The sequence below is a fragment of the Camellia sinensis genome, chromosome 7 (assembly GCF_055761805.1).
Source record: "Camellia sinensis isolate YWXY chromosome 7, ASM5576180v1, whole genome shotgun sequence".
Lineage (NCBI taxonomy): Eukaryota > Viridiplantae > Streptophyta > Magnoliopsida > Ericales > Theaceae > Camellia > Camellia sinensis.
Window position 1 is genome coordinate 84,526,929 of NC_138967.1, and position 26,732 is coordinate 84,553,660.

The following is a 26,732-nucleotide window of genomic DNA, read 5'->3' on the forward strand; positions in this document are numbered from 1 at the left end:
ACATCACTTTTATCTTTCATCAAATAGACCCAAGTGGCCCGGGTATGAAGGTAACAAACCATTTTTGACCGGTTAAAGACAAAAAACGGGATGGATCCCATACATCAGAATGAATCAAAGAAAATAGAACTAAACTTTTATTAATAGGAGCAAAAGAGGCTTTGTGTTGTTTTCCAAGTTGACAAGAGTCGCATTGAATATTTATCAAAAAAAAAAGAAGAAAAGAAGTCGCATTGAAAATCTGACACATTAAGTAATAAAAAGGAGGGATGTCCTAAGCGACAGTGCCATAGCCAAATGTCTTCCTTGGTGGATGGTAACTAAATAGATGAATGAGCCACAGCTTGTCTGTCTGATCCAGAATGTAGAGCCCATGCTCTTCTCTACCACTGTCAATCCTCTTTCTCGTGATAATGTCTTGAAAAAGACAATGATCCGGAAAAACCGTCACGCTACAATTTAAGTCACGAGTAATACGACTCAAAGATAAAATATTAACACTGAAATTGGGAACATAGAGGACAGAAGACAAAGGAAGGAAAGAGGTGGCATGAATTAAACATTTCCTTGACACAGACGAAATGGTACCATCAGCAATACGCACTTTTTCCTAACCTGAGGAGGGGTTATACTCTGAAAATAAATTAGAGCCAAATATATAGTCGGAAGTACCAGAATTAATAATTTATGGTGCAGTTGTATGAGATAGCAATGCACATGGAGAGGAAGCCAAGCTACCTACATTGGCAAAGAAAGAAGAGGGTGGACCTGTAGCAGAAGGGGAGGCTCGACGGTCTAGCAAGTGGCGAAGAGCAATCTCAAAATCCGAGACAGGCAACCCCGAAACATCAGCAGCCGGTGAAACAACGACATATGAAGGTGGTGGCTCAACCGTGTCAGAAAGATGCGCTTGTGCATTGACCCCTCGGCCTCTCGGTTGACCAGACCGATCCCTTTGAGTACCAGGGCGGTCTCTTCGGCCACCAAAAGGGGTTCTATACAGTTTCCAACAAGTTTCTCTGGTGTGGCGAGGTCTATGACAGTAGTCACAGTAAAGCTGATCCTTCTCAGAGGAGGGACGAGATCCACGAGGCATACCATCTTGAGGAGGGGTAGAAAGCAAGGCAGAGCGATCAATAGTGACAGGAGGAAGCATAGCAGAGCGGCGACTTTCCTTATTTTGCACAAAAGCAAAGGCTTCCTGGAGAGAGGAGAGCACATCCATGCCAGGTACTCTGGTCCGAACAGGATCATACTCTACATTTAGGCCTCCCAAGAACTTGAAGACCCACTCTTTCTCCACAAATTTCTGGTAACCAGCAGAATCGATGGGACACACAGGCTTGTAATCCTGAAGGTGATCAAGTCGCTTCCACCCATTGTTAAGAAAGGTAAAATACTGGAGGATAGTCATCTCACCTTGCACCGATCTCTCAATGGTGCGATGTAACTCGAAAGCCTGTGAGAAGTTCCCCTTTCTGGAATAAGTAGTAGCTATGGCCTCCCAAATGTCTTGGGCAGTGTCAATAGAAAAGTAGCCCTCTCCAATCTCCGGAACCACAGAATGGATCAATCAGCCCATAATCAGAGAATTGGTGATCTACTACTGGTTATAATGAGGGTCGGTGATAGTGGGTGCTTGAACCCTCCCATCCACATATCCTATCTTCCCTCTGCTTTTCAGAAAAATAATCTAGCTCTGCGACCACGCGAGGAAATTATAACCATTAAATAGAGAGGTAGTGATTTTAAGGCCAGGGTTGAGGTTATCAGTCATAGGAGAAGGGATAACCGAACTCTCGTCCTGAGATGGTTAAGAGGTAGTGGATTCACTAGTCAAATCTGCTATGGAGACTTTATTAACTATTCCGCAATCACAAGGCCAATCACAAACCCGAAAGATGAGAGCGGAGGAACAAGTACAAGAAGAACTAGAAAAGCATAAAGAATTTAAGAATCTAGTTTTTTTTTTTTTTTTTTTTTTTTTTTTTCGCATTTGTGTTTTAAAAGAGAATTAAAGAGTGTTTAATAACCAACCAATGCAGATGAAGGGAAACGAAAGCAGAACCAGAGGCAAAGTCAAACTGAGGCTCAGAGGTGCAGACATGAGTCACACATAACAGAGACTCTGTCGACAAGGACCACAAAGGCTAAAGGGACTGTCGACAGACCCCTAGACAGTCAGAGGGACTGCTGACAAGCCCTTAGGGACTCCGAGAAGCTGCTAACTAAGCCTAATAGACTGTCAAGGAGCCTAGATGAGGAGCCAAAGACCTGGGAAGGGTGTCGCAGGCTGTGGGTTACCTGGGTAGACTACCGACTGGTCTGCTGGACTGTAGGTGGGCTTTTGGCATAAAAGAAGAAGGGCAATGGAGAGATGGGCTAGGGTTTTGGCTTTGATACCATGTAAGTTTAGAGAAGAGAAAGAGTTAGGGAATGAGTTAGACTTCATTCCCTTTTATATTGATAATACTGAGTAATTATAGGAGTGCCATAAGGCATAATATATGGGCCAGCCCATTACACCAATCAAGAGAATAAATAAGAATAAAATACAATCACTTATTTCCTATTCTAATTGTACCTTGGTCATTACTCTCCAGAGGATTCTTTTTCAGCTGGGGAGAAATGATGGGGACCAAGAAAGAAAGGGATTGAAGATTTATTATAGGCGCAAGAGACACCAGGTGGAATCCTAGAATTTTTAGGAGGTTTCGTTCCCAAATTAGTTATATTTTTTGTTTCTTTAATTTTCCTTATTACCTATGTAGGTTTTTTTTATTATTTATTTATTGTTTTATATATATATATATATGTAGAGATTTTGGAACGAGAATATTTACCTTTGAATGAATAATTATAAAATTTGAGAGAGATTATATTTTCTTTGAGAAAATCCTAGAGTGGGAGTTGTTTCTTCTCGTTATTCTTCTTTCTTCCTTTTTGGTTTTACACCAAATAGGTAGGCAATGACTTGCACCAAACCAGACATTACTTTTGCAGTGGGAAAACTTAGCAGATATACTAGTAATCCTAGTAGTGTGCATTGCCATGTTGTTAATCGAGTACTAAGGTATTTGAGGAAAACCATGGACTATGGAATAGTTTATAATGGGTATCCACCAATGCATGAAGGATTGATGGATGCCAGTTGGATTATTGACCATGAGGATGACTCATCAACGAGTGGTTGAAATTTTATTCTTGAAGGATAAGCTATCTCCTGGGGATCTAAGAAGCAGACACTCATAGTAGACTCAACTATGGCAACTAAGTTTGTAGCAAAGAGGCAGAGTGACTAAGGAATCTATTGCTATAAATTAAATTGTGGCCAAAACCTATGCTGCTTATATCTTTGCATTGTGATAGCAAAGCAACTTTATTATGGACTTGTGAAAGTCTAGGCATATAGGACTGAGACATAGCTTTGTCAGGCTGTTAATCATAGAAGTTATAATTACAATTGATTATGTAAAGTCAAGTCAAAACTTGGTTGACCCTCTAACAAATAAAACTCTAAAAATTCCTAACAAAATTTGGTTGACCCTCTAACAAGAGACTTGCAAGGGATTTGGTATGAACCTCAAGGGGTTGGCATAGTGGCTTGAGGCCTGGGGCTTAGGAGTTTGCTCCTTCTAGTTCTAAGGCTCAATTCCTCAAACCAACATAAAACCCTTAAGGCCACGGACCACAAGGAAACCTGTTTTGTAAGGCTTGTTTGGGTTGTAAGGACTTAGCTTGGTGCGTGAAAGCTGGCCTACGATATTCTGCTTAACAAAAAAAAAAAAAAAAGGGATTTGGTGTGGAAAACATTAAGGGGAATGGGTCTTAAAGCCCACATAACGTAATCACTCCTAGTGGAAACTTGACTCAACACTTGAAATATCAAGTCCATGAGTTAAGCAAGCCCAAGTACACCATATGTCGTGATTGCAAGCACTTAAAGTTTTGTTTCTATTTGTCATCCCAAGGTAAAGTGCTTGGTACCTGTAAATGTGAAAAAAGAAGTGAAGTTAGTAAACTCTTAATAAGCTTACAACTGAGGTTGTTAGGGTATTAAAGGGGTACTCTCAGTAAGCATACCTATATGAGTGTAGGAGGTGGTTCTGCTTCCTATGAGTCCAAGGGCATGGCTCTAGAGTGCTCATGAAACAAGACGTAGATACAATGCCAATGTGTCGACTAATTAGAATGCTTGAGGTAACATATATTATGCATGAGACATCCGGTTAGTCGTATAAAATCAGTAGGTCAATGACAAAAGTTGCAGGGGTACTCTTAGTAAGCTTACCTATATGAGTGTAGTAGATGGTGTTGCTTCCTATGAGTCCATGGGCTTGGCTCTAGAGTGCTCATGAAACAAGACATAGATAAAATGCCAATCAACGTGTCGGCTTATTTCAATACTTGAGGTAACATATACTATGTGTGAGACATATCCGGTTAGTCATATAAAATTGCTAGTTCAAATACAACTTTACTATGCCATCTTGATTAACTTTGACGTGTTTTTCACTAAGTGAATGGTTCCAATCGTAAGATACCTTCACCTATGCATATGGCTTCAAAGCAAACCAAGAATTATCATTTGGTATTTTGAAAATGGTGGGTGATTATTGGGGAATTTCAAAATTAAATTATAGTTATATGGGTATTTTCAAAACCTTCCTTGTTTACTTTGGAAAGCTTAGAACAAGCTTGAGAACTTGTCCCACATTGGAAAGAGAAGAAAAGATGGAGTTCTCAATAAAGAGCAACATAGAATATTCCTTTGAATATAGAGTTGTAGTATGGATGGTAGTGTACATGCACCATCCACGCGCGCACTGTGTGGGCAATGGGTTGTGTGGTACTTTCCTATTTGATATGAAAAGTTTGGCACGATGACGTGGATCCAATGTGGTAGTGATGTGGCACACATCAATGGTGAGTTAGCCAACTTGATCATACGGCTATGTGTCTAATATGGAGCGGTTTGATTATTGTCGTTGATGGGATAAGCGTGGGATCAGACAGATCAGATGTCACCTGATCGTGATCGTGATCGTGATCGAGTGTGTCTGATCGAGGTAACCCTTTGGTCTGAAATAGATCTACATTGTAGATCATTTATCCAATGGTTAGATCTGATTGAATGCGATCAAGGGACATGACCCATTCGATCATGTGCATCTAGGCCTATATATAGGCTGCAAATCAAGCCATTCTCTTCATCCAAAAATTCAAAAAACAATTTTGGAATTCTCTCTCTCGATCGATTTTATGTTTTCGATCAAGAGTTTTCTAAAGGAAGTTTTTTGTTTCTCTGTCTTTTTGATAATCATTTCCTGCAGACTTGATTATCAGTTCTCTTTGTTCTATTTTGATATCTTTTGTGCAAATGCTGGTTAATTGATCCTTAGATCAGGCTTAATTGTATCCTGGAGGCGAATTTACTGTTAACATAACTTGAAGCAATCATTTTTGTGGTTGTTTTCGAAGACACCAAAGTCGATCACCAGATTTTAAAAACTAGAAGATAACCAATTTTTGGAGGCAACCACGTTCTGGTTATCATAGTTTCAAATTATTAAAGTAAAGGATCATTTTTGAGATTATATGGAGAGAGGTAGCAAAATCTCATTGAACTTCGTAAATGAATTTATGCATATCAACTAAAAATTATGAATATTTTTCTCCATGTCTCTGATTTGTAGGGAGATGTTTACCTTTACATGAGTACGTTTATTTGATGATGGGTGTATGATGTCTATATTGCAAACTTGAAGCATTTGGAATATTGTTTTTTTTTCTTAGTGTTTTAATATTATGAACCCCTAAATGTATAAAATGTTTTCCGTGTTTCAAGTTCTTTGTGCTCTTCCATCATGCTGTGTCCAACATCCTATGTGTGGGAACCAAGGTTTCAAAAAGTGGTGTTATGTAACAGTTGTGGTGGTAGACGTTACTTGTTACACCAGCTTTTGCAGTGTGACGGAAATTCGCATGTGTAATGGCCGTTTCGGTGTTACATAATGGCCATAGCGGTACCGTAACGGCCCGTTACACACCGTTACACGTAAAAAATATTAAGCACCTGAAAGCTCTCAATATTGTTTGTGGTTATGCTATTATAAGTTAAAAGTGATATGGGGAATCACAAGACCATTTAACCAGTATGCAGAGTAGTTGTTTCACATTTGTACTTCTAAGGTGTAGGGGAAAATAGTATTTGGATATTCACACTTGCGGTGGTGTTGAGTATGAACCAAACTACCAAATAATTGACTACTCTGTACTTTAATCATTTAATTGTGTGTAGTTGTCCAACCTCATCTTCAACTGCAAATAATTCTGTGTAGCTGTGTATATTTAATAGCTTGAAGTTCATGATTAGTTCATTCGATAAAATTGAATTATTTTTTGAATTTGGCTTTTAGAACTGATAAGGGTTTCATAATGTGATGTTTAAAATAAGTATTATTGTTGGGTTCTTTTTTTTTTTTTTTTTTTTTGTTTTGTTTTGTTGGGGGGGGGGGGGGTTGTAAAAAGCATCATTAAGATGTCTGATACTGTTACATGTCTCAGATAGTTGAATGTCGGAGAGTATTAAAATGGACCTATGCATATGGATACTACCTACCCTGGCATGAACATGCTAAGAGGCAATTTTTTGAATATTTACAAGGTATGTGGTTTCTTCCAAACTTCTACGAAATACAACTTTGAAAATTGTTTGAGTACTGTGGTGAAAATGATGTGATTTGTCTGCAGGTGAGGCCGAGGCTGGTTTAGAAAGGCTTCATCAATGTGCTGAAAAGGATCTACAGAATTACCTCAATGCCGAAGCCCCTTCGAATGATTTTAATGATTTTCGCACAAAGCTGGCTGGACTAACTAGGTAATTTTGTCTAGAAATAGTCGTTTGAGTGATAAAGTCTTCTATTTATGAGAAGTTATGTTTTACATGGACTCTTCTAAATATATGAAATACCTGTATTGAACACTCTATACTAGGGTAAGGTTATGGGACAAGAACGCGGGCACAAAAATAGACACGAGCATGGTCACGCACGGATTTGGACATAGACACAAACACGGTCACAAATATGGACACCAGACAACAATTATCAAAAGTTTAAAATACAGACACAGTGGGGATCAGCTTTTTCAACAGCAGACTCACGCCATATGGATCTGCCTTTGCCATGATCAAGCTTGGTGGGAACAGAGCCAATTCGATGGCTAACAAAAATTCAATCTTCATTTTCACTTTTCGTATTTTTAAATTTTTTTTTTTTTATTTAATTTTTACAAAAGAAAGAGAACTTATTAGGTTAGGCCAGGTTGGCCTTGATACCATTCCAAACCCAGCAGTAATATTGACACTGCTGATTAAAACCAGCCTACATGCATACCCTACTACTGAAATTCAATGGTATTTGTAACGAGTCTCTTAGCTACAAAAACCTGCTCCTCTTGCAATTATCCTCCCCTTCCTGGCTTCAATGTCATCATGATGATCATGCAGAGGAAAAGGCATTGCTATATGCAATGTTATGCTGTACACTGAAAAACACCCCAAAATTACACAAATCTGAAATGCCTATATCCATAGAAGTTAATACTTCACAAGAAGTAAAATCAAACTTGAAAAATATCCAACACTCATCTCAAAAATTGCAATAAAATAAAATAAATTAAGAAAATTTATAAGCAGAATTCTAAACTTGACTAAAAATTGTTCAAACCTATTTGTATTTTTACCCAAATAGATAAAAGAAGAAAATTGCAAGAACCTAAAAATTACTAGAAAGTATATTAGTAGGAAAAACACACATCTTAGCTGTCATTATGAAGTTATCCACATATAATTTTTTGAGATTCCCTTGGAGAGTGAAAAAAATTATCAATTTTTGTAGGATCACTCAGATAATTTGAACCACTTTAAGTGCAGTATGTCAATATGACCTGGGATATTTTTTTGGGTGGGTAAGACGTGGGATATTCAGTAGCTGCTAATCCGATTTCTTCTATCAAATGATTGTTGTTCATGTGAGAAGCACTCAACCCAACTTAGCCAACTCCTTTGTATCCGGCATAAGGCGCTAAACATATTCTCCATTTCATTAAGTCCTAAGGCCCACGAGTAGAGAGTTCTAGTCCTTTTTGTATATGGTTGTTTGGATCCTCAAATCTCGTGTCATAGTTGTAGCTTCTTGAGATTGTCCAACCTCAGTTGATCACTGGTAAAATGAGATCCATTTTGTTCAATCCTTGATCACCAACAACATAATTATTAACGATTTCTTCTCAGTCTAGCACTTCAATAGTGTCTCCAGGTGCTTTAGCTCCTGCTTGAGTTGCACCATCTTTGCCAAAAATGACTCTTCATAATACGGGAATGGTTTTATCCATAACCCTTTTGCATCTTTGTTACTCTGCATGCCAAATTAATTTGAAATTACAATATACAACAAACGTTGCAAATATATTTACTTCGCACTAATCTTTGTGTGTATATATATATATATATATATATTTCTCACTTATTATCGTCTTTTTCTCTTAATCCCTTGCAAATGCACTGCATCTTCCAGTAAGCATATCATTGATTGCTCCATATTTTTAATTTAATAGCTTCAGTCTAGATTCGAATCAGGTTGTGCTTTCAATCAACACCCTGGGAGCTTTTGCTCCAATTTGGTCTTTATTTCCTTTTTAGTTCTTGGTTTAAAACCATTGTCACACCTAATTTTTTTGGCAACACAGCTCTGGTAGTACTTGAGTAAGTTTCTCATCTTCTTTGGGAGTCCATTGTCACTTGTTTTTGCGTAGTACATCACATTGCTCATTTGGTGTATAGTCCATCCTGAAAATTATGCATCTTAAAAATGAACAAAAGTTAAAAATCAACTAAAAAACAAATTGATAACAATGTCTAAAGTTCATCGTATTCAATTTAGAAAAAACTAGTCAATCCATTTAACAAAAGAAAACAAATCATATGAAAAAATATAGAAATAAATAAATTATACCAGAATAATTGTGTCTGAGTTGATCACATCCAAATAGGCGATTAAATAAAATAAGAAAATAAAAACTACAATGAGAAACAAGTGATAACTTTACAAAATTGTAAGCATACTATAATTGTTCATGCACCCTGCCTATTGTTTAACCAGTTGTTAAACATTTCAGCTGCTAAGTTATTTCTCCATTTCTCCATGTAGTCTATTCATCGGAAGTCTTAACATGCGTGATTGGATCACCTTTCAAATTATTAATATCTTCACCTTCACTCTCACCTTCTACATATAGTTCTTTTTCTATTGGGTCTATAAATATTTCTGTTTTTATTAGATTATATCAATGTTTTTAAAGGCGAAAGCGCAAGGTGAGGTGTTTTACCCTTGATGAGGTGAGCCATAAGCGTCAAGGCGTTGAGGCGTAAGCCTTTTGAATTTTATAAATGGTTTTGCTACATGCACCAATTAATATATTAATTAGTGTACCAACATAATTATGGCATTGCCATTTTTAGACTATGACCCCACTCATTATACAAATTATAAAGACCCAAAACCTCTAAAATTATGCCACACCATCCGTTAGTACATTAATTGGTATACCAACTGGTGCATATAGCATTATTCTTTTATAAAATATAAAGTTAAATTAATATAGCATAAAAGAATATAAAAAATATAGGAAATAAAATTCATAAGACCATTTATGCCTAAAAATAAATTGAATTAATATATTTACCAATAGCAAGAAAATAACACTCTTAAAAATATAAAAAAATTGTTTTGCAATAAATACAAAGAGTCCAACTAAAAATCATTCAGCCATAACACCCTCAAAAAGAAAAAAGAGAATTTGTTATGCAATAAGTACAAAGAGTCCAACCAACAGTCATTCAACTACAACACTTAAAAAAAAATATTTATTATACAATAAATAATAGTTTCCAACCTGAAATCATTCAATCAATATAGAAAAGCACTAAATCGTTGGAGAAAAAGACCTGAAGTCGAGCTGACGTTGTTTAGATATGAAGAAGATCAATCGTTTGCAACTCTGCATCTATGGTTTTTTATATCTTCTTCTTATTCGAAGTCGTATGCCTCGTTGTTAATGCATGAAAAGTGCAAAAATGTGCCTGATGCGAACGCCTCTGAGGTTGAGGCTTTTGCATAGCTGGTGCTTCGCGAAAAAATCAATGCACAGGATCGTTTTCATCACGCCTCGCCTCAATGCACGCCTTTAAGGCGTGCCCCAAGAACACCCTTGAAAACATTGGATTATATGCAGAGGGCAACATTCCGTGATGATTTGACATTGTCTCCTAATCGAATAATATGAAGGACTTAGCAAAGTCGCCTATCGACATTTGAGCAACCCAATTCACCTTTCGATTATGTTTTGAGCTGATGAGTCCTTCATGTTAAAGAATTCCTGTGTTGTGTTGGTGTCAATCACTCCGTTCGTTTAAATGATATTGTTGCCCTCTATATGGTGCATGAAAACATTACCATTTGTATATCTAGCATCCACAAGATAATAAAAACCTAAAGATGACAATTGGTATAAAAGAGGAAAATAAAACTGTGTTTTGTTATGCGCTAAATAAAATGTTGTATTTTAAATGATAGATTACCATCACGGACTACCAAACCATTTCTCATGCTTATGTCATCTCAGAGTAGGGATGCGCATGGTTGGAATTGACATGAAAATCTTGGAATTAAACCAGACCAAACAAGTAAAACTTGGTTCGGTTCGATTCTATTCGATTTAGTTCAGTTTAGAACCACGGTTCTTAGTAACCTTGTCATTATTCACAATATGATCACAAAATATTGTCTACAACCTAAAAATTGTTTAGATGATTGTTTAGAACTAATTCCACCACTATACAAAATGCTTGCAAGAGTAAAAGGCTTCAACTTATGTATATATATATGATACTAATAAGATATTTGAGTGTTTATATATATATATATATTGTCATGACCCAAATCCGCTCCTAGAGGCTATGAAGCATGGACACTCCAAAAATGGTGCCGTGGCAGTGTCCGACACGGGGACACGCCGGGGACACGTACAGGACACACTAGATGGCGTGTCCCTTTAATTTAATGATTTTTTTGGAAGGGGACACGGCAGGGACACGGCGGGGACACGCGTGTCCATATCTGGACACGACATGGGACACGACGGGGCTTTTTTTTGAATTTTTTATATTTATTTGGGGTCAAAGTATAATATTTAAAAAGTTCCAAAAAAAAAAAAACCAACGGGCAAAGCCCTAATTGAACAACTGAGGGATTAAATGAGTAAAATCAGACCTGCGAAGCCCTCCTCTCTCTCAGTCGAAGCCCTCTGAAGTCGATCGAAGCTCTCTCTCTCAGTCGCAGCCCTCCGAAGTCCATCGTAGACCTCCAATCCAGTCGCCACAGTCTCTGTTTCAGTCGATCCAGTCGTCTTCGACCTTCGATCCAGTCGTCTTCGAAGGTAACCCCTCTTTCGCCTCTGTCTCTCTCTTTCGCTCTCTCTCTCTCTCTCTCTGCTCTGCTTTCGGTTCGACTTCGACTGAGACAGACTAATTTTTATTTTTATTTTTTTATATGTTTATATATAATAAGACTTTTTATTTTTATTTGTTTATACGTTTGTTTTATTTTTATTTTTATTTGTTTATACGTTTGTTATATATGTAAGACTCTTTTTTTTTTTTTGTAATTATATGTTTATATATATGTATATATATAAAACTATATTTAAAAAAAAAAAATTATAGGTTTATATATATATACAGTATGTAAACTCTGTTTTTTATTTTTTATTTTTTATTTTTTATCCTTCTAATGTTAATGTTAATTTATAGGAAAAATGTCTAGTTCAAATTTTGCCAATAACACACAATCTGCCTTTGATGCTGAAGATAATAAGCCACTGTGGAAATATGTGACTAGATTAGAAAAATCTGGTGCAAGAGGGGGGAATTATACTTTTCAATGTAACTTTTGTCGGGTTACACGTAAATGTTCATACACTAGGGTAAAAGCCCATTTGATACAAATTAAAAATCAGGGGATAGAAGTGTGTCCAAAAGTAACAAGTAAGGATAAAGCTAATTTTGAGAGAGTAATTGCAGAAGCAAAGTTGAAATTGAAAAACTTTAGGTTGAAGAAAGTCCCATTGCCTCCTCCTACTTCAAGTGCATCATTAGGTTTATGTTTTAATGAACCAGAGGAGATGTATGGATCAAAAAGGAAGAGGTCAACTGCTATTGGGAGTGGAAGTAGTAGTAACCCTGTTCTGAAAGCATTTAACATTGGTGCTCGAGAAAGACTAAATAGTGAGATAGCTAGAATGTTTTATTCAGCAGGCTTGCCATTTCATTTGGCAAGAAATCCTTACTATGTTAGTGCATTTACTTTTGCTGCAAATAACAACATACAAGGATATGTACCACCTGGGTATAATATGTTGAGAACTACATTGCTTCAAAAAGAAAGGATAAACATTGATAGGTTGTTAGACCCTATTCGAGGCACATGGAGAGAGAAGGGTGTGAGTATAGTCAGTGATGGATGGAGTGATTCCCAACGAAGGCCATTAATAAATTTTATGGCGTTTACCGGAGGTGGGCCTATGTTCCTTAAAGCAGTTGATTGTTCAGGGGAAACAAAAGACAAGTATTTTATTTCCAACTTGATGAAGGAAGTAATTATGGAGGTTGGGCCTAAAAATGTGGTTCAAGTCATTACAGATAATGCCGCAAATTGCAAGGCGGCGGGGCACCTAATTGAAGCACAATTTCCTCACATCTTTTGGACTCCTTGTGTTGTGCACACCCTCAATCTTGCCTAGAAGAATATTTGTGCTGCCAAGTATGTGGAAAATAATTCAGTTGCATTTGAAGAGTGTAATTGGATTAGTGAGATTGTGGGTGATGTGATAATGATCAAGAATTTTATTTGTAATCATTCCATGAGGTTGGCAATATACAATGAGTTTGTGAGTTTGAAACTTCTTTCAGTTGCGGAGACACGCTTTGCTTCTTCCATTGTCATGCTTAAGAGGGTCAAGTTGATAAAGCAAGGTCTCCAAACAATGGTAATTAGTGATAAATGGAGTTGTTATAGGGATGATGATATTGGTAAGGCCAAGTTTGTGAAGGATAAGTTGTTGGATGACTTTTGGTGGGATCAAGTCAACTACATACTTTCTTTTACTGCTCCTATTTATGACATGATTATAATTTGTGACACCGATAGACCTTCGCTTCACTTAGTTTATGACATGTGGGGTACAATGATAGAAAAAGTGAAGATGGTGATATACAAGCATGAAGGAAAGCGACTAGAAGATGAGTCTACATTCTATAATGTAGTACATCAGATTCTTGTAGACCTGTGGAACAAGAACAACACACCACTTCATTGCTTGGCACACTCATTGAATCCAAGGTGATTACAACACAATTTATTATTTTTATTAATTTAAGTTTAATATTATTCTTTCACATTTATAATGAGTAGTACTTTTTTTTTCATTTTAGGTATTATAGTGATGTGTGGCTTCATGAGGATCCAAGTCGAATTCCCCCACATAGGGATGAGGAGGTTTGTCTTGAGAGAAAAAAGTGCTTGAAAAGGTTCTTTGATGATCCAATGGAGCACACTAAAGCAAATTTGGAGTATGCTAAGTTCTCAACAAAAGAGGGGCCATTTGCTGACATTGATTCCATTGGAGATAGATGTGATATGGATCCTCATAGTTGGTGGGTTGTTCATGGTGCATCTGCACCCACTCTTCAATCTTTGGCTTTAAGGCTACTTGTGCAGCCTTCTTCTTCATCATGTGCTGAGAGGAATTGGAGTGTATACTATTTTATCCATTCAATGAGAAGAAACAAGATGACACCTCAACATGCAGAGGACTTGGTTTTTGTTCATAGCAACCTCCGTCTTTTGTCAAGGAGAACCCCACAATACCTTGAAGGAGAGACCAAGTTATGGGATATTGCGGGCGACACATTTGATTCATTTGATGATGGTGGGATGCTTAAGGTTGCAAATCTATCACTTGATGAACTTGAGACAGAGGTTGTGTTGTTTACAGATGATGGAGGTGCAAACGATGAAAAAGGTGGTGATGATAATGATGATGAAGACGTGCAAGAAATTGGATCTACTTGAAGTTTTGAAAGGCCTACTTTTCTTTTTTTGTTTTTTTTTTCCCTTCTTCTTTGCCTCTTATTTAGTGCTTTTGTGAAGAATATTATTGGATGTTGGATGTTTTCCCCTTATATTTATTGTTGGATGTTGAATTTTTTGCCTCTTATATTTATTGAATTAATGGTACTATGTTAGTGTTTGTTAATTTTGATTTAGAATGAATGTAATACGAATCTACATAACACATAAAAATATATATATATATATAAAAAAAAATTCGCCGTGTCCTCCGCCGTGTCCGTGTCCCCATTTTTTGGAAATTGCCGTGTCCGGTGTCCGTGTCCCCATTTTTTGGAAATTGCCGTGTCCGGAGTCCGTGTCCGTGCTTCATAGCCTAGAGGTTTGACTTATAACCAGCCAGCAATCGTGAGATTACCTATAGCCTTAGACAAAAATCAAATCATATTTAATTATATGGGGTCAGAAGTGGAGGAATAAATATAAAATTTGCCCAATGAACTTGTGCTTAAATGGCATGAACAAAAACATCTGATATATATATATATATTAATAACTCACACCCATACATACATAAGAAATCTCACATGTCCAAAATAATACTTATGTCATTAACATATAAACCAAAGCTTATATACAGATGTGGTCAAACATGACCAACAAAAGAAAACATAAAATCAAAAGACAAAAGCCTCATGCGTGAGGCATCCTTAGCTGACTTCACAAAAACTCGGTATTCCTCCACAGGTTCACTAGGGCTGGTGCTGGACATTCCGCTGCTCACCTACACATATATATATATATATATATAATGGAGTGAGCGGAAGCCTAGTGAATAACATCAAAGTTAAGAGGTTATATGAATGAGTTCTAATACTCAAATAAAATCATTTTCATAATAGTTTCGTATTATAACAGAACGACATTGGGTCCAACATATACAGAGATACAGAACAGAACAGATCATATTTGTCGGAACGACCTCGGGTATAACAACTTCGGGTCTATTCGATTACAGCTGTAAAATGACCATTGGGTCAACACATAACAGATATTCAGACTTATCAGATGTACAGAGAATCAGATAATCGGAACGACCTTAGGTCCACCTTATCAGATATACCGAATGACCTTTGATCCATTTCAGTTGTACAGAACGACCTTAGGTCCATCATATGTTTTCATGCTTGCCAATCACATTTGTAGATCTTCTACGAATCAGACAGATAGAAGGCTCATTCATATCACAAAATCATAAGTTCAAAAAACTTACCACATAGGTATCATTTAGAAAATAGGATGCATAAAAATATCTTTACTAAGATATTACTCACAATGATTTGGTTGCTGATTTGGCTTCGCGAATAAACCTACACAATTTATAACACACACACACATTGAATCACATTGCTTAATCGGTTCATTATTAAATTATTCAATTCTCTTACGCTTCATTCTAACTCTTTAATTCATTTAGGATACTCAATACATGCCTAAAATTGCTCAGAAAGGAATGAGAACGGAGTTATGGGCAAAATATGACTTTTCAAAATATGCTAGAACAGGGCACGTCACTCGAGCACAACATTGGTCATACGAGTGGACCACATGGTTTGCAAAAGTACTGGATGGTCCGAATCTAGGCTCGATGATCGCTTGAGCCAAGGTGCAAAATAAAAAGGTGGTCGCTCGAGCAGTAACTTGGTCGCTTGAGCCAATTGCGAATGTTTGGAAAACTATTGGATGCATGATATATGCGCTCGAGCGAGGCGGTCGAATTCTGGGCTTTCCAAAACTGATTTTGAACTTCAAAACATTTATTCAAAGTGTTTAAGCTTGCATGACATGCTCCAATCTTCAAATATACAACCATAAGCATGGATACAAAACCCATTTACAAATTCAAAGCCCAAAACTTCATGAATTCACCGTGCATGACTCAATTGACTTCAAATTGTTTTCCAAAGCTTTTAAAAACATGCAATTGAGTTCCAAGACAACATCATTCATGGATGCATGTATGATTTGATCCTCCATTCAAACATAGATAACATGAACCATGCTTAAAATGATGAAGCTAACCAAAATTATGCATGCATGTATGAATTGACTCTAAATTCATCATCTTTAGCTCATTTCTTGTATTTAATCATAAAATCCTTTTGAATTCACATCTTTGATGACTTAATCTCACAAATTAAGGTTCAAAAGTTTACCTAAGGTCTTCAATTATACTTGTATTAGCCAATTCTTGAGTTCTTCTACTCAATCTCCAACCTTCAAGCCAAATCTTCAAGATCAAGCTTTTTCTCTCTCTCTCTAAAGCTCTTTCAGATTTTGAGTTCAAAATTATGAGTTAACACCCCAATTAACATATATATAGGCTAGGTTGGCTTAATTCATTAATCAAGGATTAAACTAATTAATTAGAGCTTACGGCTAATCAAACAAAATTAAATTGAGCTAATCTAGTTAATTTTAAATTGAATTAAATTTTAATCAAACTTCTTATTAGGCTCTAAAAATTATACGAGTCACAATAAACTAATTAATTTCAGTTTACGATGCCATTAAGGCCTTCAATTTTAGATTATAACAGAAATCACAACAGATATTCCTACAATTAAAGGATGTGAATCTAAAATCATATTAAAAACACAATTACCACCCAAATCCACACTAAACACATAAACACATTTAAAATTAAATTGGTTAAAAGCATAATACGTGATGGGATTGTCACATATATATGTGTGTGTGTGTATTATATTTAAATGGTCCAGTTTTGTTTCAAACCGGTTCTGTGACTATAAAACCACAGACCGAACCGTGAAATTTGTTTTATCTATTTTCAGAACTAGGACCGAACACTACTTTGACAAAACCAAACCAAAGAGTGTGGTTTTGTCTAGATCGGACCGATTTGTTGTTTTTTTGGTTTCTTTGCTCAACCCCTCTCTCGAAGCACTCTAGAATTAGTTGCAGACCCCTTCTACCTTGGCAAGACATAAATGAAGTTTACACTTTTCCAGCATACTGCTAAAACATTTGCTGCAATTACAGCTTTCCTTGTTCGATATCTAGGCGTCTATTGTCATATTAACAACGGTCCCATCTAATGCACCTAAACAATTCTATAGGTACAAAACGTATTATTAAACTATACTAAATGTTTTATTATCAAAAAATTAATGTAATTATGTAAATCAAAAGGTAATCGCCAAACCACTTCCATTTTGCATCTGTAGAATTAGTAGGGATCGACTCAGGGTTTTTGAGCAATACTCCATGTAGCATGTAGTCTTAATACAGCATTAAAGATTGCATTAAAATGTCTGCTAATTATCTCTCCAAAATGCAAAATGTCAATTTTATTTTTGGGGGAATTACTTGTTAGTGGGACAAGGAAAAAAAAATTGCCAAAACATGAAGGGTGTACAAGCTGTTCTGTGGTGGGGTGCAATTCAAATTCACAGGGTGCAACTATGAGTTTGCACCCTTAGTAGCAGGAATCGTCGAATTCATCACAAATCTGAGGAAGACGCAGGCGCGATTCTACGCTTCTAAAGAAGAATCAGAGAAGAATCGCGCTTCTGATGAGAGAGAAATGTGATCTCGATCTGTCTTCAATCTCCTCTTCTGTGATCCTCTTTTGCGATCTTGATCTCATCCTCTTCTTTCTCGATCTTGTCTCTTTCTCTCTCTCTCTCTCTCTCTCTCTCTCTCTCTCTCTCTCTCTCTCTCTCGATCCATCTCCTCTTTTGTGATCTTGTCCCCTCTTCTTCTTCTTCTTCTTCTCTCTTTGTCGATCTGTCTTCTCTCTCTCTCTCCTTTTTTATTTTATTTTATTTTTTTAAGAAAAAAATCATTTATTTTTAAAAATGTAAGTCTGATAAAATCATATATAATGTAATTTATTTTATGCCTAAAATATTTTTTATTTCTTTTTAACAGAATTTGTTGTGCTTTTTATTTATTTATAATATATATAGATAAATTAAAAATATTATCAATAAAAATAATACATAAGCTCTCCCAACCTATGACTCTTCTAAGTGGCCACGCTCCCGCTCCTATTTTGTGCAACTAAAGATTGCACCTCTCCATTTTTGTGTATATTTTTTCCCTCAATCTAACTGTAAATTAATTCCCCCTTTTCTTTTTATGATTCTTCAAATAATGTGCAAGTATATGAAAAAAATTGCATCCACTTCCTCTTCATAGATATATTTGAATCCCTTAAATGACCATTAGATTCAATCATGGAGCATATTGCACCGAAAATATTCTGTCCATTTAAAGTTGCTCCACACTAGTCTTGTTACTATCATAAATCGTTCTATAAAGATGATCCGTTGTTATGGAAGCTTTATTCGTGGAACATGCCTTCAAGATTGACTTGCGATAATAGTGTTCTGCAGTGCCATATAAAGTGATATAAAACCGGGAAAACATATTAATCATGTTCGTAATGATACGCAACATGGCAACACGTTTTTTCTCTTTCACCAAAATTATGCATGCCATCGTTGCCTATTTAAAATATTTTATGAGATTCAAATATGAGGACAACAATGAGCACATGTAATTCAACAATTTACAGCCAATCCACAAGTCACCTGTTACCTTATCACTTTAATACCAAGTGCCTGAGATGTTCAGCAGCATAACAATACAAGAGTGCCAGAGCTTCACTGACACATGATCCATGATAGTGAGGATCACATCAACTACCCTTTAATAAAAATAAAAATTAAAAACTCAATTCAGCTATGCTGGTTCTATTTGTTTTTTGTTCTGGTTTTTGTTTTTTTGTTTTTTTTCAATCATATATATATGGTACATTCTAGATATTGATGGGTAAATAAATTTGTGCTAAAAAAATAATGTAATATAAAATATAATATATGTTGACCAGTATATGGCTATATTGTACACATTTGCGGGGTCTCTTAAATTCTATTTAATTATGCATGCAAAACCAGGAATTTATGTACTGAAAAAAGAACTGCCATTCATTTTGTAACATAAATAAAATTATAGTTGTGAAGTGTAATTGTGCCCCAAACAATCTGTGGAGTGAGAAGCATTAGAGGTTGATCTAGCATGTGAAGTACTATCGCAGTAAGACGAAACATGGAACATTCCTGGAGTGAAAAGTTATAGCCAACAGAACCACACTAATAGCCTCTACCGATTATTCTCAACACCACAGTGCACTATATGTTGCCTAGGGTTTGTCGTATCAAATCACCATTGCATATGTTGTTGATCTCCCTGAATATATATGAAGCTATTTATAAAATCACTAGAACCTAATATGCCTAGTTAATTGAAGAACAGAAAAGAGGGAAATATGATGGAGAGGGAGGAGGCACCTGTTAAAGCTATGAATGGAGTTCTCAGATTATATTGGGGTATAGTATGAAATCACTGTGGAAAGAATAAAAGAGATAGGTGATGTTTTCAGATTATATTGGGGTATCGTAGGAAATCAACCAGCTGCTTTGTTTTCTTTCTCCAATTTATGGATTAAGCAAGAATCTGAAATTGCTGTGGAGAAGTGGGGGAATCAATATGGGTTTAGTCTAAGAAACTGATTCTGGATGGATTGAGAAATCAGGAATCACATTCCCATTCCAACTTCATCAAAGTGGTGGAATCACGGGGACTTGGAATCGCATTTCTGTTCCTCCTGATTCCTGTTATCCAAACTTGGCCTTCAGATAATGTTTTCTTTTCTTTCATTTTTTTTTTCTTTTCTTTTCTTTTCTTTTGTTTGTTTGTTTGTTTGTTTTTTTCTTTTTTTTGGCACTGCTATGGTGATTGAAACTTGTTTTTAGGTTGTCTCAAAAATTGAGATGTGGTGTTAAGGTTGTTCTTCTATAACACCATACTCATTTATTTATTATTAGATTCAGTAGATGGAAGTTAATTTTTCATTCTTCCGGAATGAAGGATGACCGCTTTATTTTTTTTATTAGTTTCCAAAGTTAGATGGCATTTGTTAGGGAAGTGGTAAATTTCATCTAAATTATATAGGTTGAATACCTGACACACTGATTATTTTCTGCTGAAATATTATTGCCTGACTTGTGGCCCTTTTTTTGGCCTGTAAATAGTTATCAAAAAATTTCCTGGTTTAACTATATCTGCACTGCCTTGCAAATTGCAACAGCGTGACTCGAAATTACTTTGAGAACTTGGTTAGAGCATTAGAGAATGGTCTATCAGATGTTGATTCACATGGTGGGGGTTCCAGCAGCGAGGCAACAGCAAGTTCGAAAAGCGGAGGAGTGGCTGGCAGCAAGGGGAAAGGTGGAAGATGATATGCAGCAGCCGAAGGACAAAAGGGGCAGCATGGCATTTAAGAGGGGAGGTTGGCATTCCCTCCCTGTGTAAATGCTTTCTTTTTTGTGTTGGCTTTGACTTGGCTTGGCTGGGGCTGTAAAAACAAAGCATGGAAAGGAAGAAATGAGAAATGATGAGGAACAAGCAAGCAGCCAGCCATGTATGTTAGACATTTGTGTGCAATTTGTAGTATCATCATAACCTAATATGATTCAGTGTATATAGTCTCTCTCTATTTACTCTCTACCCACATCAATCAATCAATTTTTACTGTACTGGTCAAGGTTCTGAAACTTGCATTGTGACTACTGATTTTTAGTAGCATATATATGTTATGCAGAGTTTGGCTAGAGGCAATTGCAAATCTACTCATTTGTGTCTTGCCTCTGGCTAATCATTCATTTAAAGGTTGAATATATAGCTTCTTGAAATGTATAATTGAAGATGTTTGTGTGATTTCTATTTTTAATTTTTATTCTTTCTATTTCTTTTTGTGGTAATTACCTTTAAAAGATTGTAGCTATAGATGCTGCAAAGATTCTGGAAACACATCAATGCTTGTATGTTACAAAGAATTAACTAATCCTTTGAGAGAGAGGTTGTCTTCTTCAAATTGCAAATCACAACATTCTTGAATGCTCGATCTTTCTCTGAAATGGGTTGGGGAGAGGAAAAGCATTTTTCACACGCACATATATATATATATATATGTATATGTTTCATGTGGTTTTAATCTTGTTTTGTTGGCAGGTCAAGGCAGTCCAGTCCAGTCTAGAAATAGGGGTTGAGTGGAGAGCATTATCTTCTTCGGGGACTCCCGAGTCTGTTGTTGGATATTGCAAACAGACAGTCATTGCTTTAGGATTCTTTTTCTCGCACAATTATGCCCTTGTGATCGAATTGCGTGTGACTAAGTTTGCCGTCGAACATGTCCTGGTCGATCAAGGAAGCACTTCCGAGATAATGTATTACAGGACCTTTCACAAACTTGGCCTCAATGATTTAGATCTTCTCCTAACTGATTATCTCCTATTTAGCTTCAATGCCAATCCTGAATATCCCTTGGGGAAGATTACCTTACCGATTCATGTAGGTACCAAAACACTAGATGTGGAATTCCTGGTCGTCAAACTTCTATCACCTTACAACCTGATCATGGGACGAACCTGGTTGCATGCAATGCAGGCCATACCAAGCACTTACCATCAGCTTCGTTTCCCAACTCAACATGGAATCGAACAAATTTGAGGATCTCAGAAGTCAACAAAGGATTGTTATCCCGTCGCCTCAGCAAAGAAGCCAAGGGAACTTGGTAAACTCAATCGAAGTCTCCGACCGAGAGAGCCTTGAAGATGTGGGTAACACACCACCCGAGAAGGCAATAGAGGAGTTGGGTCGAGTCAACATCAATGATGACACAGAAAGTTTTTCCTGGTCAGCACCTGTCTTAGTATAGCTGAGCAACAAGAGTTGGTCTCCTTCTTGCTAGACAACATTGATGTTTTTGCATAGACACCTTACGAGATGCCAAAGGTCGACCCTAATGTAGCCATGCACAACTTGCATACTAACTCGAAAGCCAAACCAGTGGTTCAGAAGAGCTGCCGATTGGCCGCCGAGCATGATTCGACTGTAAGTGATGAAATAAACAAACTCCTGGAAGCTAGGGTAATTCGGGAAGTAACCTATCCCACATGGCTGTCCAACACGGTGGTAGTGAAGAGGAAAAATGGATCATGGCGTGTTTGTGTGGACTTCACCAATCTAAACAAAGCTTTCCCTAAGGATTGCTTTTCCCTACCCCGAATTGACCAACTCGTTGATGCAACCGCCCAACATCAGCGTCTAAGCTTTCTAAATGCTTATCGGGGCTATCACCCAATCGCCATAGATCCCGCTGATCAGGATAAAATAGCATTCCTCACGCCACGGGGAACCTACTGTTATAAGGTCATGCATTTTGGACTGAAAAATGCCGGGGCAACATACCAACGGTTGGTCACCACCATGTTCAAAGAACAAATCGACCGAACCATGGAAGTGTACATCGACGATATGGTCGTCAAATCCAAGGAAAAGAATGTCCACCTAGCCGACTTAGTAGAGACCTTCGGCATCCTCTGAAAATACAAAATGAAGCTCAACGCTTCGAAGTGTGCATTTGGTGTCGTCTCTGGCAAATTTCTCGGCTATATCGTGCATCATCATGGGATAGAGGCCAACCCAAAGCAAATACAGGCCATTCTAGAACTTGATGGGGGATGGCTGCCGCCCTTAACAGGATCATCAGCCTTTCGTTGGACCGATGTAAACCATTTTTTCAAACTCTTCGGCAAGGAAAAGCATTTGAATGGACCCCGAATGCCAGGCTGCTCTAGACGGATTGAAAATATACCTTAGCTCCGCCCCACTTTTGGCAACCCCATCTCCAGGCGATGTGCTTATGCCTATAACTGGCAGTGTCCGAGCAAGCAGTAAGAGTCGTGTTGCTAAAGGAGGATCTCGGCGAACAGAAGCCTATCTTCTATGTTAGCAAGGCAATGGTGGATGTTGAGACTCGGCACTTACCCTTGGAGAATCTCATCCTGGCTTTTGTAATAGCTACAATGAAACTGATGCATTATTTTCAAAGCTCATACCATCAAAGTGCCGACCAATTTCCCCCTCCATTTAGTACTCCGTAGTACAAAGTCGTTAGGGCAAGTGTCGAAATGGGCATTAGAGCTTGGCCAGTACGATCTTTAGTTTTCACCAAGAATGGCCATTAAAGAGTAAGTGTTGGTTGACTTTGTTGCCGAATTCATTGGGTGCCATGAACCAGATCTTGACCGATCTGCCCTCAGACCTCATCCAAATTGAAGAATGTATGTTAGGGATATTTGGTAGATGTATTGTGATGGGTCATCGAACCAATGTGGCAGTGGGACAGGAGTCGTAATTATGACACTTGAGGGAGTAATACTCAAACAATCAGTCAAATTGCGTTTTGACACCTCAAACAACAAGGCTGAGTATGAGGCTCTGATAAACAGCTTGCAACATGTATTACGACTGAGGGCTAAGTGGTTACAAGTTTTCTGCGATTCTAAATTGGTCATTAACCAATTAAAAGGGGAGTATACGACCAAGAATGATCGCATGGCAGCCTATATGAAGTTGGCCAGCTCTTTACTCGCAAAATTTGATACTCATGAACTAAATCAGATTACCCGTCACTAGAACACACATGCTGATGCTCTTGCCTGTTTGGCATCAGCCGTGAACTCCGAAATTAAGCAAACTATTGAAATGGGTTTCGTTCCAGAACCCAACATCGACATCCCTAATCTCGTTGTTGTGAATGCCATCGAAAGAAGGCCAAGTTCTATGGATCCAATTATTGCGTTTCTCTTTTCAGAATAGCTGCCATAGGACAAAAAGGAAGCCTACAAGGTGCAAAACAAAGTCGTGCGATATTACTTGGATCCCTACAACAAACTTTATAAGAAATCTCTCTCTGGACCTTATTTGGACTATGTACATCTGGATCTAGTTGAAGATTTCTTAGCAGAGATACATGAGGCAATTGTGGTGCTCATATCGGAGGACAATCCTTAGCCCATCGAGTGGTTACTCAGGGATACTGGTGGCCGACTATGCGAACTGATGCTGAAACCTACATAAAGAAATGTGAACAATGCTAAAAGTTCTCTTATTTAACCCATTTGTCTGCCGAAGAATTGAATTCGGTGACCAGTCCTTGGCCCTTCGCTCAATAGGGTTTAGACATAGTTGGCCAGTTGCCAAGGGCCCCAGGAAATAAACGATTCTTAATTGTCGCAATGGACTATTTCACAAAGCGGGTCGAGGCAGAACCGTTGGCAACCATATGGGACGTAGATGTTAAACATTTTGTTTGGAGGAGTATTATTACCTAATTCGGCATACCCAGAGCACTTATTTCTGACAACGACACTCAGTTTGATTGCGGTGTGTATTGGGAATTGTGTGACGCATATAGTATTCGGCCCTATTTCTCCTATCCGGCTTATCCACAGGGCAATGGTCAGGCCGAAGCCTCTAATAAGGTGGTCCTAGACGGTATTAAGAAACGTTTGGAGAAAGCTAAGGGCAAGTGGGTTTAGGAATTGCTGAGTGTGCTGTGGGCTCATCGCACTACTCCAAGACAGTCTATAGGGGATACCCGTTTTCTTTATGTTTCGGCACTGAAGCGATCATCCCTTTGGAAATTGGCTTGCCAACCCTTAAATCGAAAGCTTTTGAAACCAGCCGAAACAACATGATGCTAGCCCTTAGATCTAAATTTACTCGAGGAATGCCGAGACCGAGCTCTCGTGACTATGGCACGGTATCATCGACAACTTGCTAGATCATATAACCAACGAGTGCAGCTACGCCAATATACCCTTGGAGAGTTAGTCCTCAAGAAAGTACTACCCGCATCCAAGGATCCCGCAAACGGTAAACTCAGCCCCAATTGGGATGGCCCCAAATCGACTCAATTGTTGGCACAAGGGCAAACCGACTCTTAGATCTGAACGGCAAAAGGTTGCCTCGACCTTGGAACTCGTCTCATTTACACAAGTTTATTATTAATACGTTCCCTCAACGATATTTTGGTTACCTCAGTTGTATGTTTGGTTTCGTTACTCTAAATTACATGTATACCCTCTTTAAGTAATACAATTAATATGTATAACCTCATTATTTCACTTCGTATCGATTTCTTCTTGAATGATGTTTCTTTTTCAGTTTACTGCGTGTCCTTTATGCTCGGCACTATCGGCCGCCAAATGCCTCCGAATTCAGAGCGCCTTTCGTGTTGGGCACGATTGGCCAAAAGCCTTTGAATTTGGAGCGTCCATCGTGCTTGGCACGATTGGCCAAAAGCCTCCGAATTCGGAGCGCCCTTCGTATTCGGCATAATCGGCCGCCAAAAGCCTCTGAATTCGGAGCGCCCTTTATGCTTAGTATGATTGGCCAAAAGCCTTCGAATTCAGAGAGACGACTTTGAAATACGCAAACAAATGCCTGTAGTTGGAATCACGTTCTTATTAGAAGAAAATAGCATTACAATCTCAGCCAACGTTCATTTCATACATAACATTGGTGATTACCAAAAAAAAAGAAAAAACCAATCCGTGCCTTCAGGCTTTGTCCAGTGTCGCCGCCTCTTCTTCATCATCTGTCTTCTCGGCATCATAGGCCTCAAACGGCGTTACAAAATTTTGATACAAGGGAGATACCGAATCCACCCCCGTTCTTTTTAGGGCATTGATCCATCCATGTTTGAACCCCTGGGTCTCACATCGGCAAGCGCCATCTGCCAATTTTTCCTTTGTCTTTTCAATCCCAATTGTTCGTCCTTCAAAGAATCCCTTGTTATACACTTTGGTCTCTATCACCTTCTTCGTGAAAATATTGGCAGTGTCCCAATCGGCTATTACATGGTCTATTAGTCGCCGCGTGACTGCGTCTCTCGCAATCGAGTCCATCACTCCTGCCAATTGGACCTCGGCTGCCTTGGTTTTCCGAACTTCAATTTTAGCTCGTTCCTTCACCTCATCCAACCGGCGTTCTAAATTCTGAATCCACCCATCTTTATGCTGTATCTCCTTTTGAGCGGCGCGAAGGCGCATGCAGACTTCATATGCACTATAAAGTCCCTTGATCGCTCCATGAATGCCCTTCCTAAAAACTTTGTAGTTGCCTCGATTCATCATCGACTGCTGAACTTCTGGCGAGAAGGTTGCCACGTAAACTCCACCGCTATGTTCAGGTTACGAATCATTGAGTTGGCCTTAGTCATGGGGGCGTGGCGATCTGTTTAGCTCATGTTGCGCAGAAGTCAGCACGCTAGCCGCACGTGTGCTTCCTCTTTTCTAACCCTTATTTTTGGGGATCTATTTCCGTCGTCCCTTTTGGGTGACCTACTTCGATGCCTGGGCGACTGGCGTCTCTCTTGCTTCTCTGCCACCACATTTCCAGTTCATGAAGGATCGCTACCAACTCTACGATGCATCTCTGCATCTAACTCAACCAAACACTTCTCATCTCCTTTTCTGTTGAAGAGTAACCTTCCTGACATATGCTCTTGCTCACCTCGACGATGCAACATGTCCCTCTACTCGCTGATAACTTGAGTGACCTTTTTTCGCGATTGTCTCTTCGTCATTCGCGTAGCATCTATTT

At 38.0% G+C, this 26,732-nt stretch overlaps 2 protein-coding genes across 11 annotated transcripts in view; both read left to right on the forward strand.

Annotated features, from left to right (window-relative positions):
- Nucleotides 1–26,732, forward strand: part of LOC114274732 (putative E3 ubiquitin-protein ligase ARI7) — a 114,237-nt gene that overhangs the window by 72,062 nt on the left and 15,443 nt on the right. For 4 of the 10 annotated variants that reach the window (XM_028216708.2, XM_082878374.1, XM_028216709.2 and 1 more), the window contains 3 exons: nucleotides 6,568–6,667; nucleotides 6,754–6,880; nucleotides 20,368–20,975. In XM_028216708.2, coding sequence (XP_028072509.1) covers nucleotides 6,568–6,667; nucleotides 6,754–6,880; nucleotides 20,368–20,518 — 378 coding nt within the window. In that variant the 3' untranslated portion in view covers nucleotides 20,519–20,975. Of the gene's footprint in view, nucleotides 1–6,567; nucleotides 6,668–6,753; nucleotides 6,881–6,996; nucleotides 7,303–20,367; nucleotides 20,976–26,732 lie in introns of those variants that run through there. The other 6 variants (XM_028216705.2, XM_028216707.2, XM_028216706.2 and 3 more) reach the window with 2 other exon arrangements.
- Nucleotides 11,209–14,376, forward strand: LOC114274734 (uncharacterized). The gene is made up of 2 exons (XM_028216710.2): nucleotides 11,209–13,460; nucleotides 13,553–14,376. The coding sequence occupies exons 1-2, from the start codon at nucleotides 12,952–12,954 to the stop codon at nucleotides 14,190–14,192; spliced, it is 1,149 nt and encodes a 382-aa protein (XP_028072511.2). The 5' UTR covers nucleotides 11,209–12,951; the 3' UTR covers nucleotides 14,193–14,376.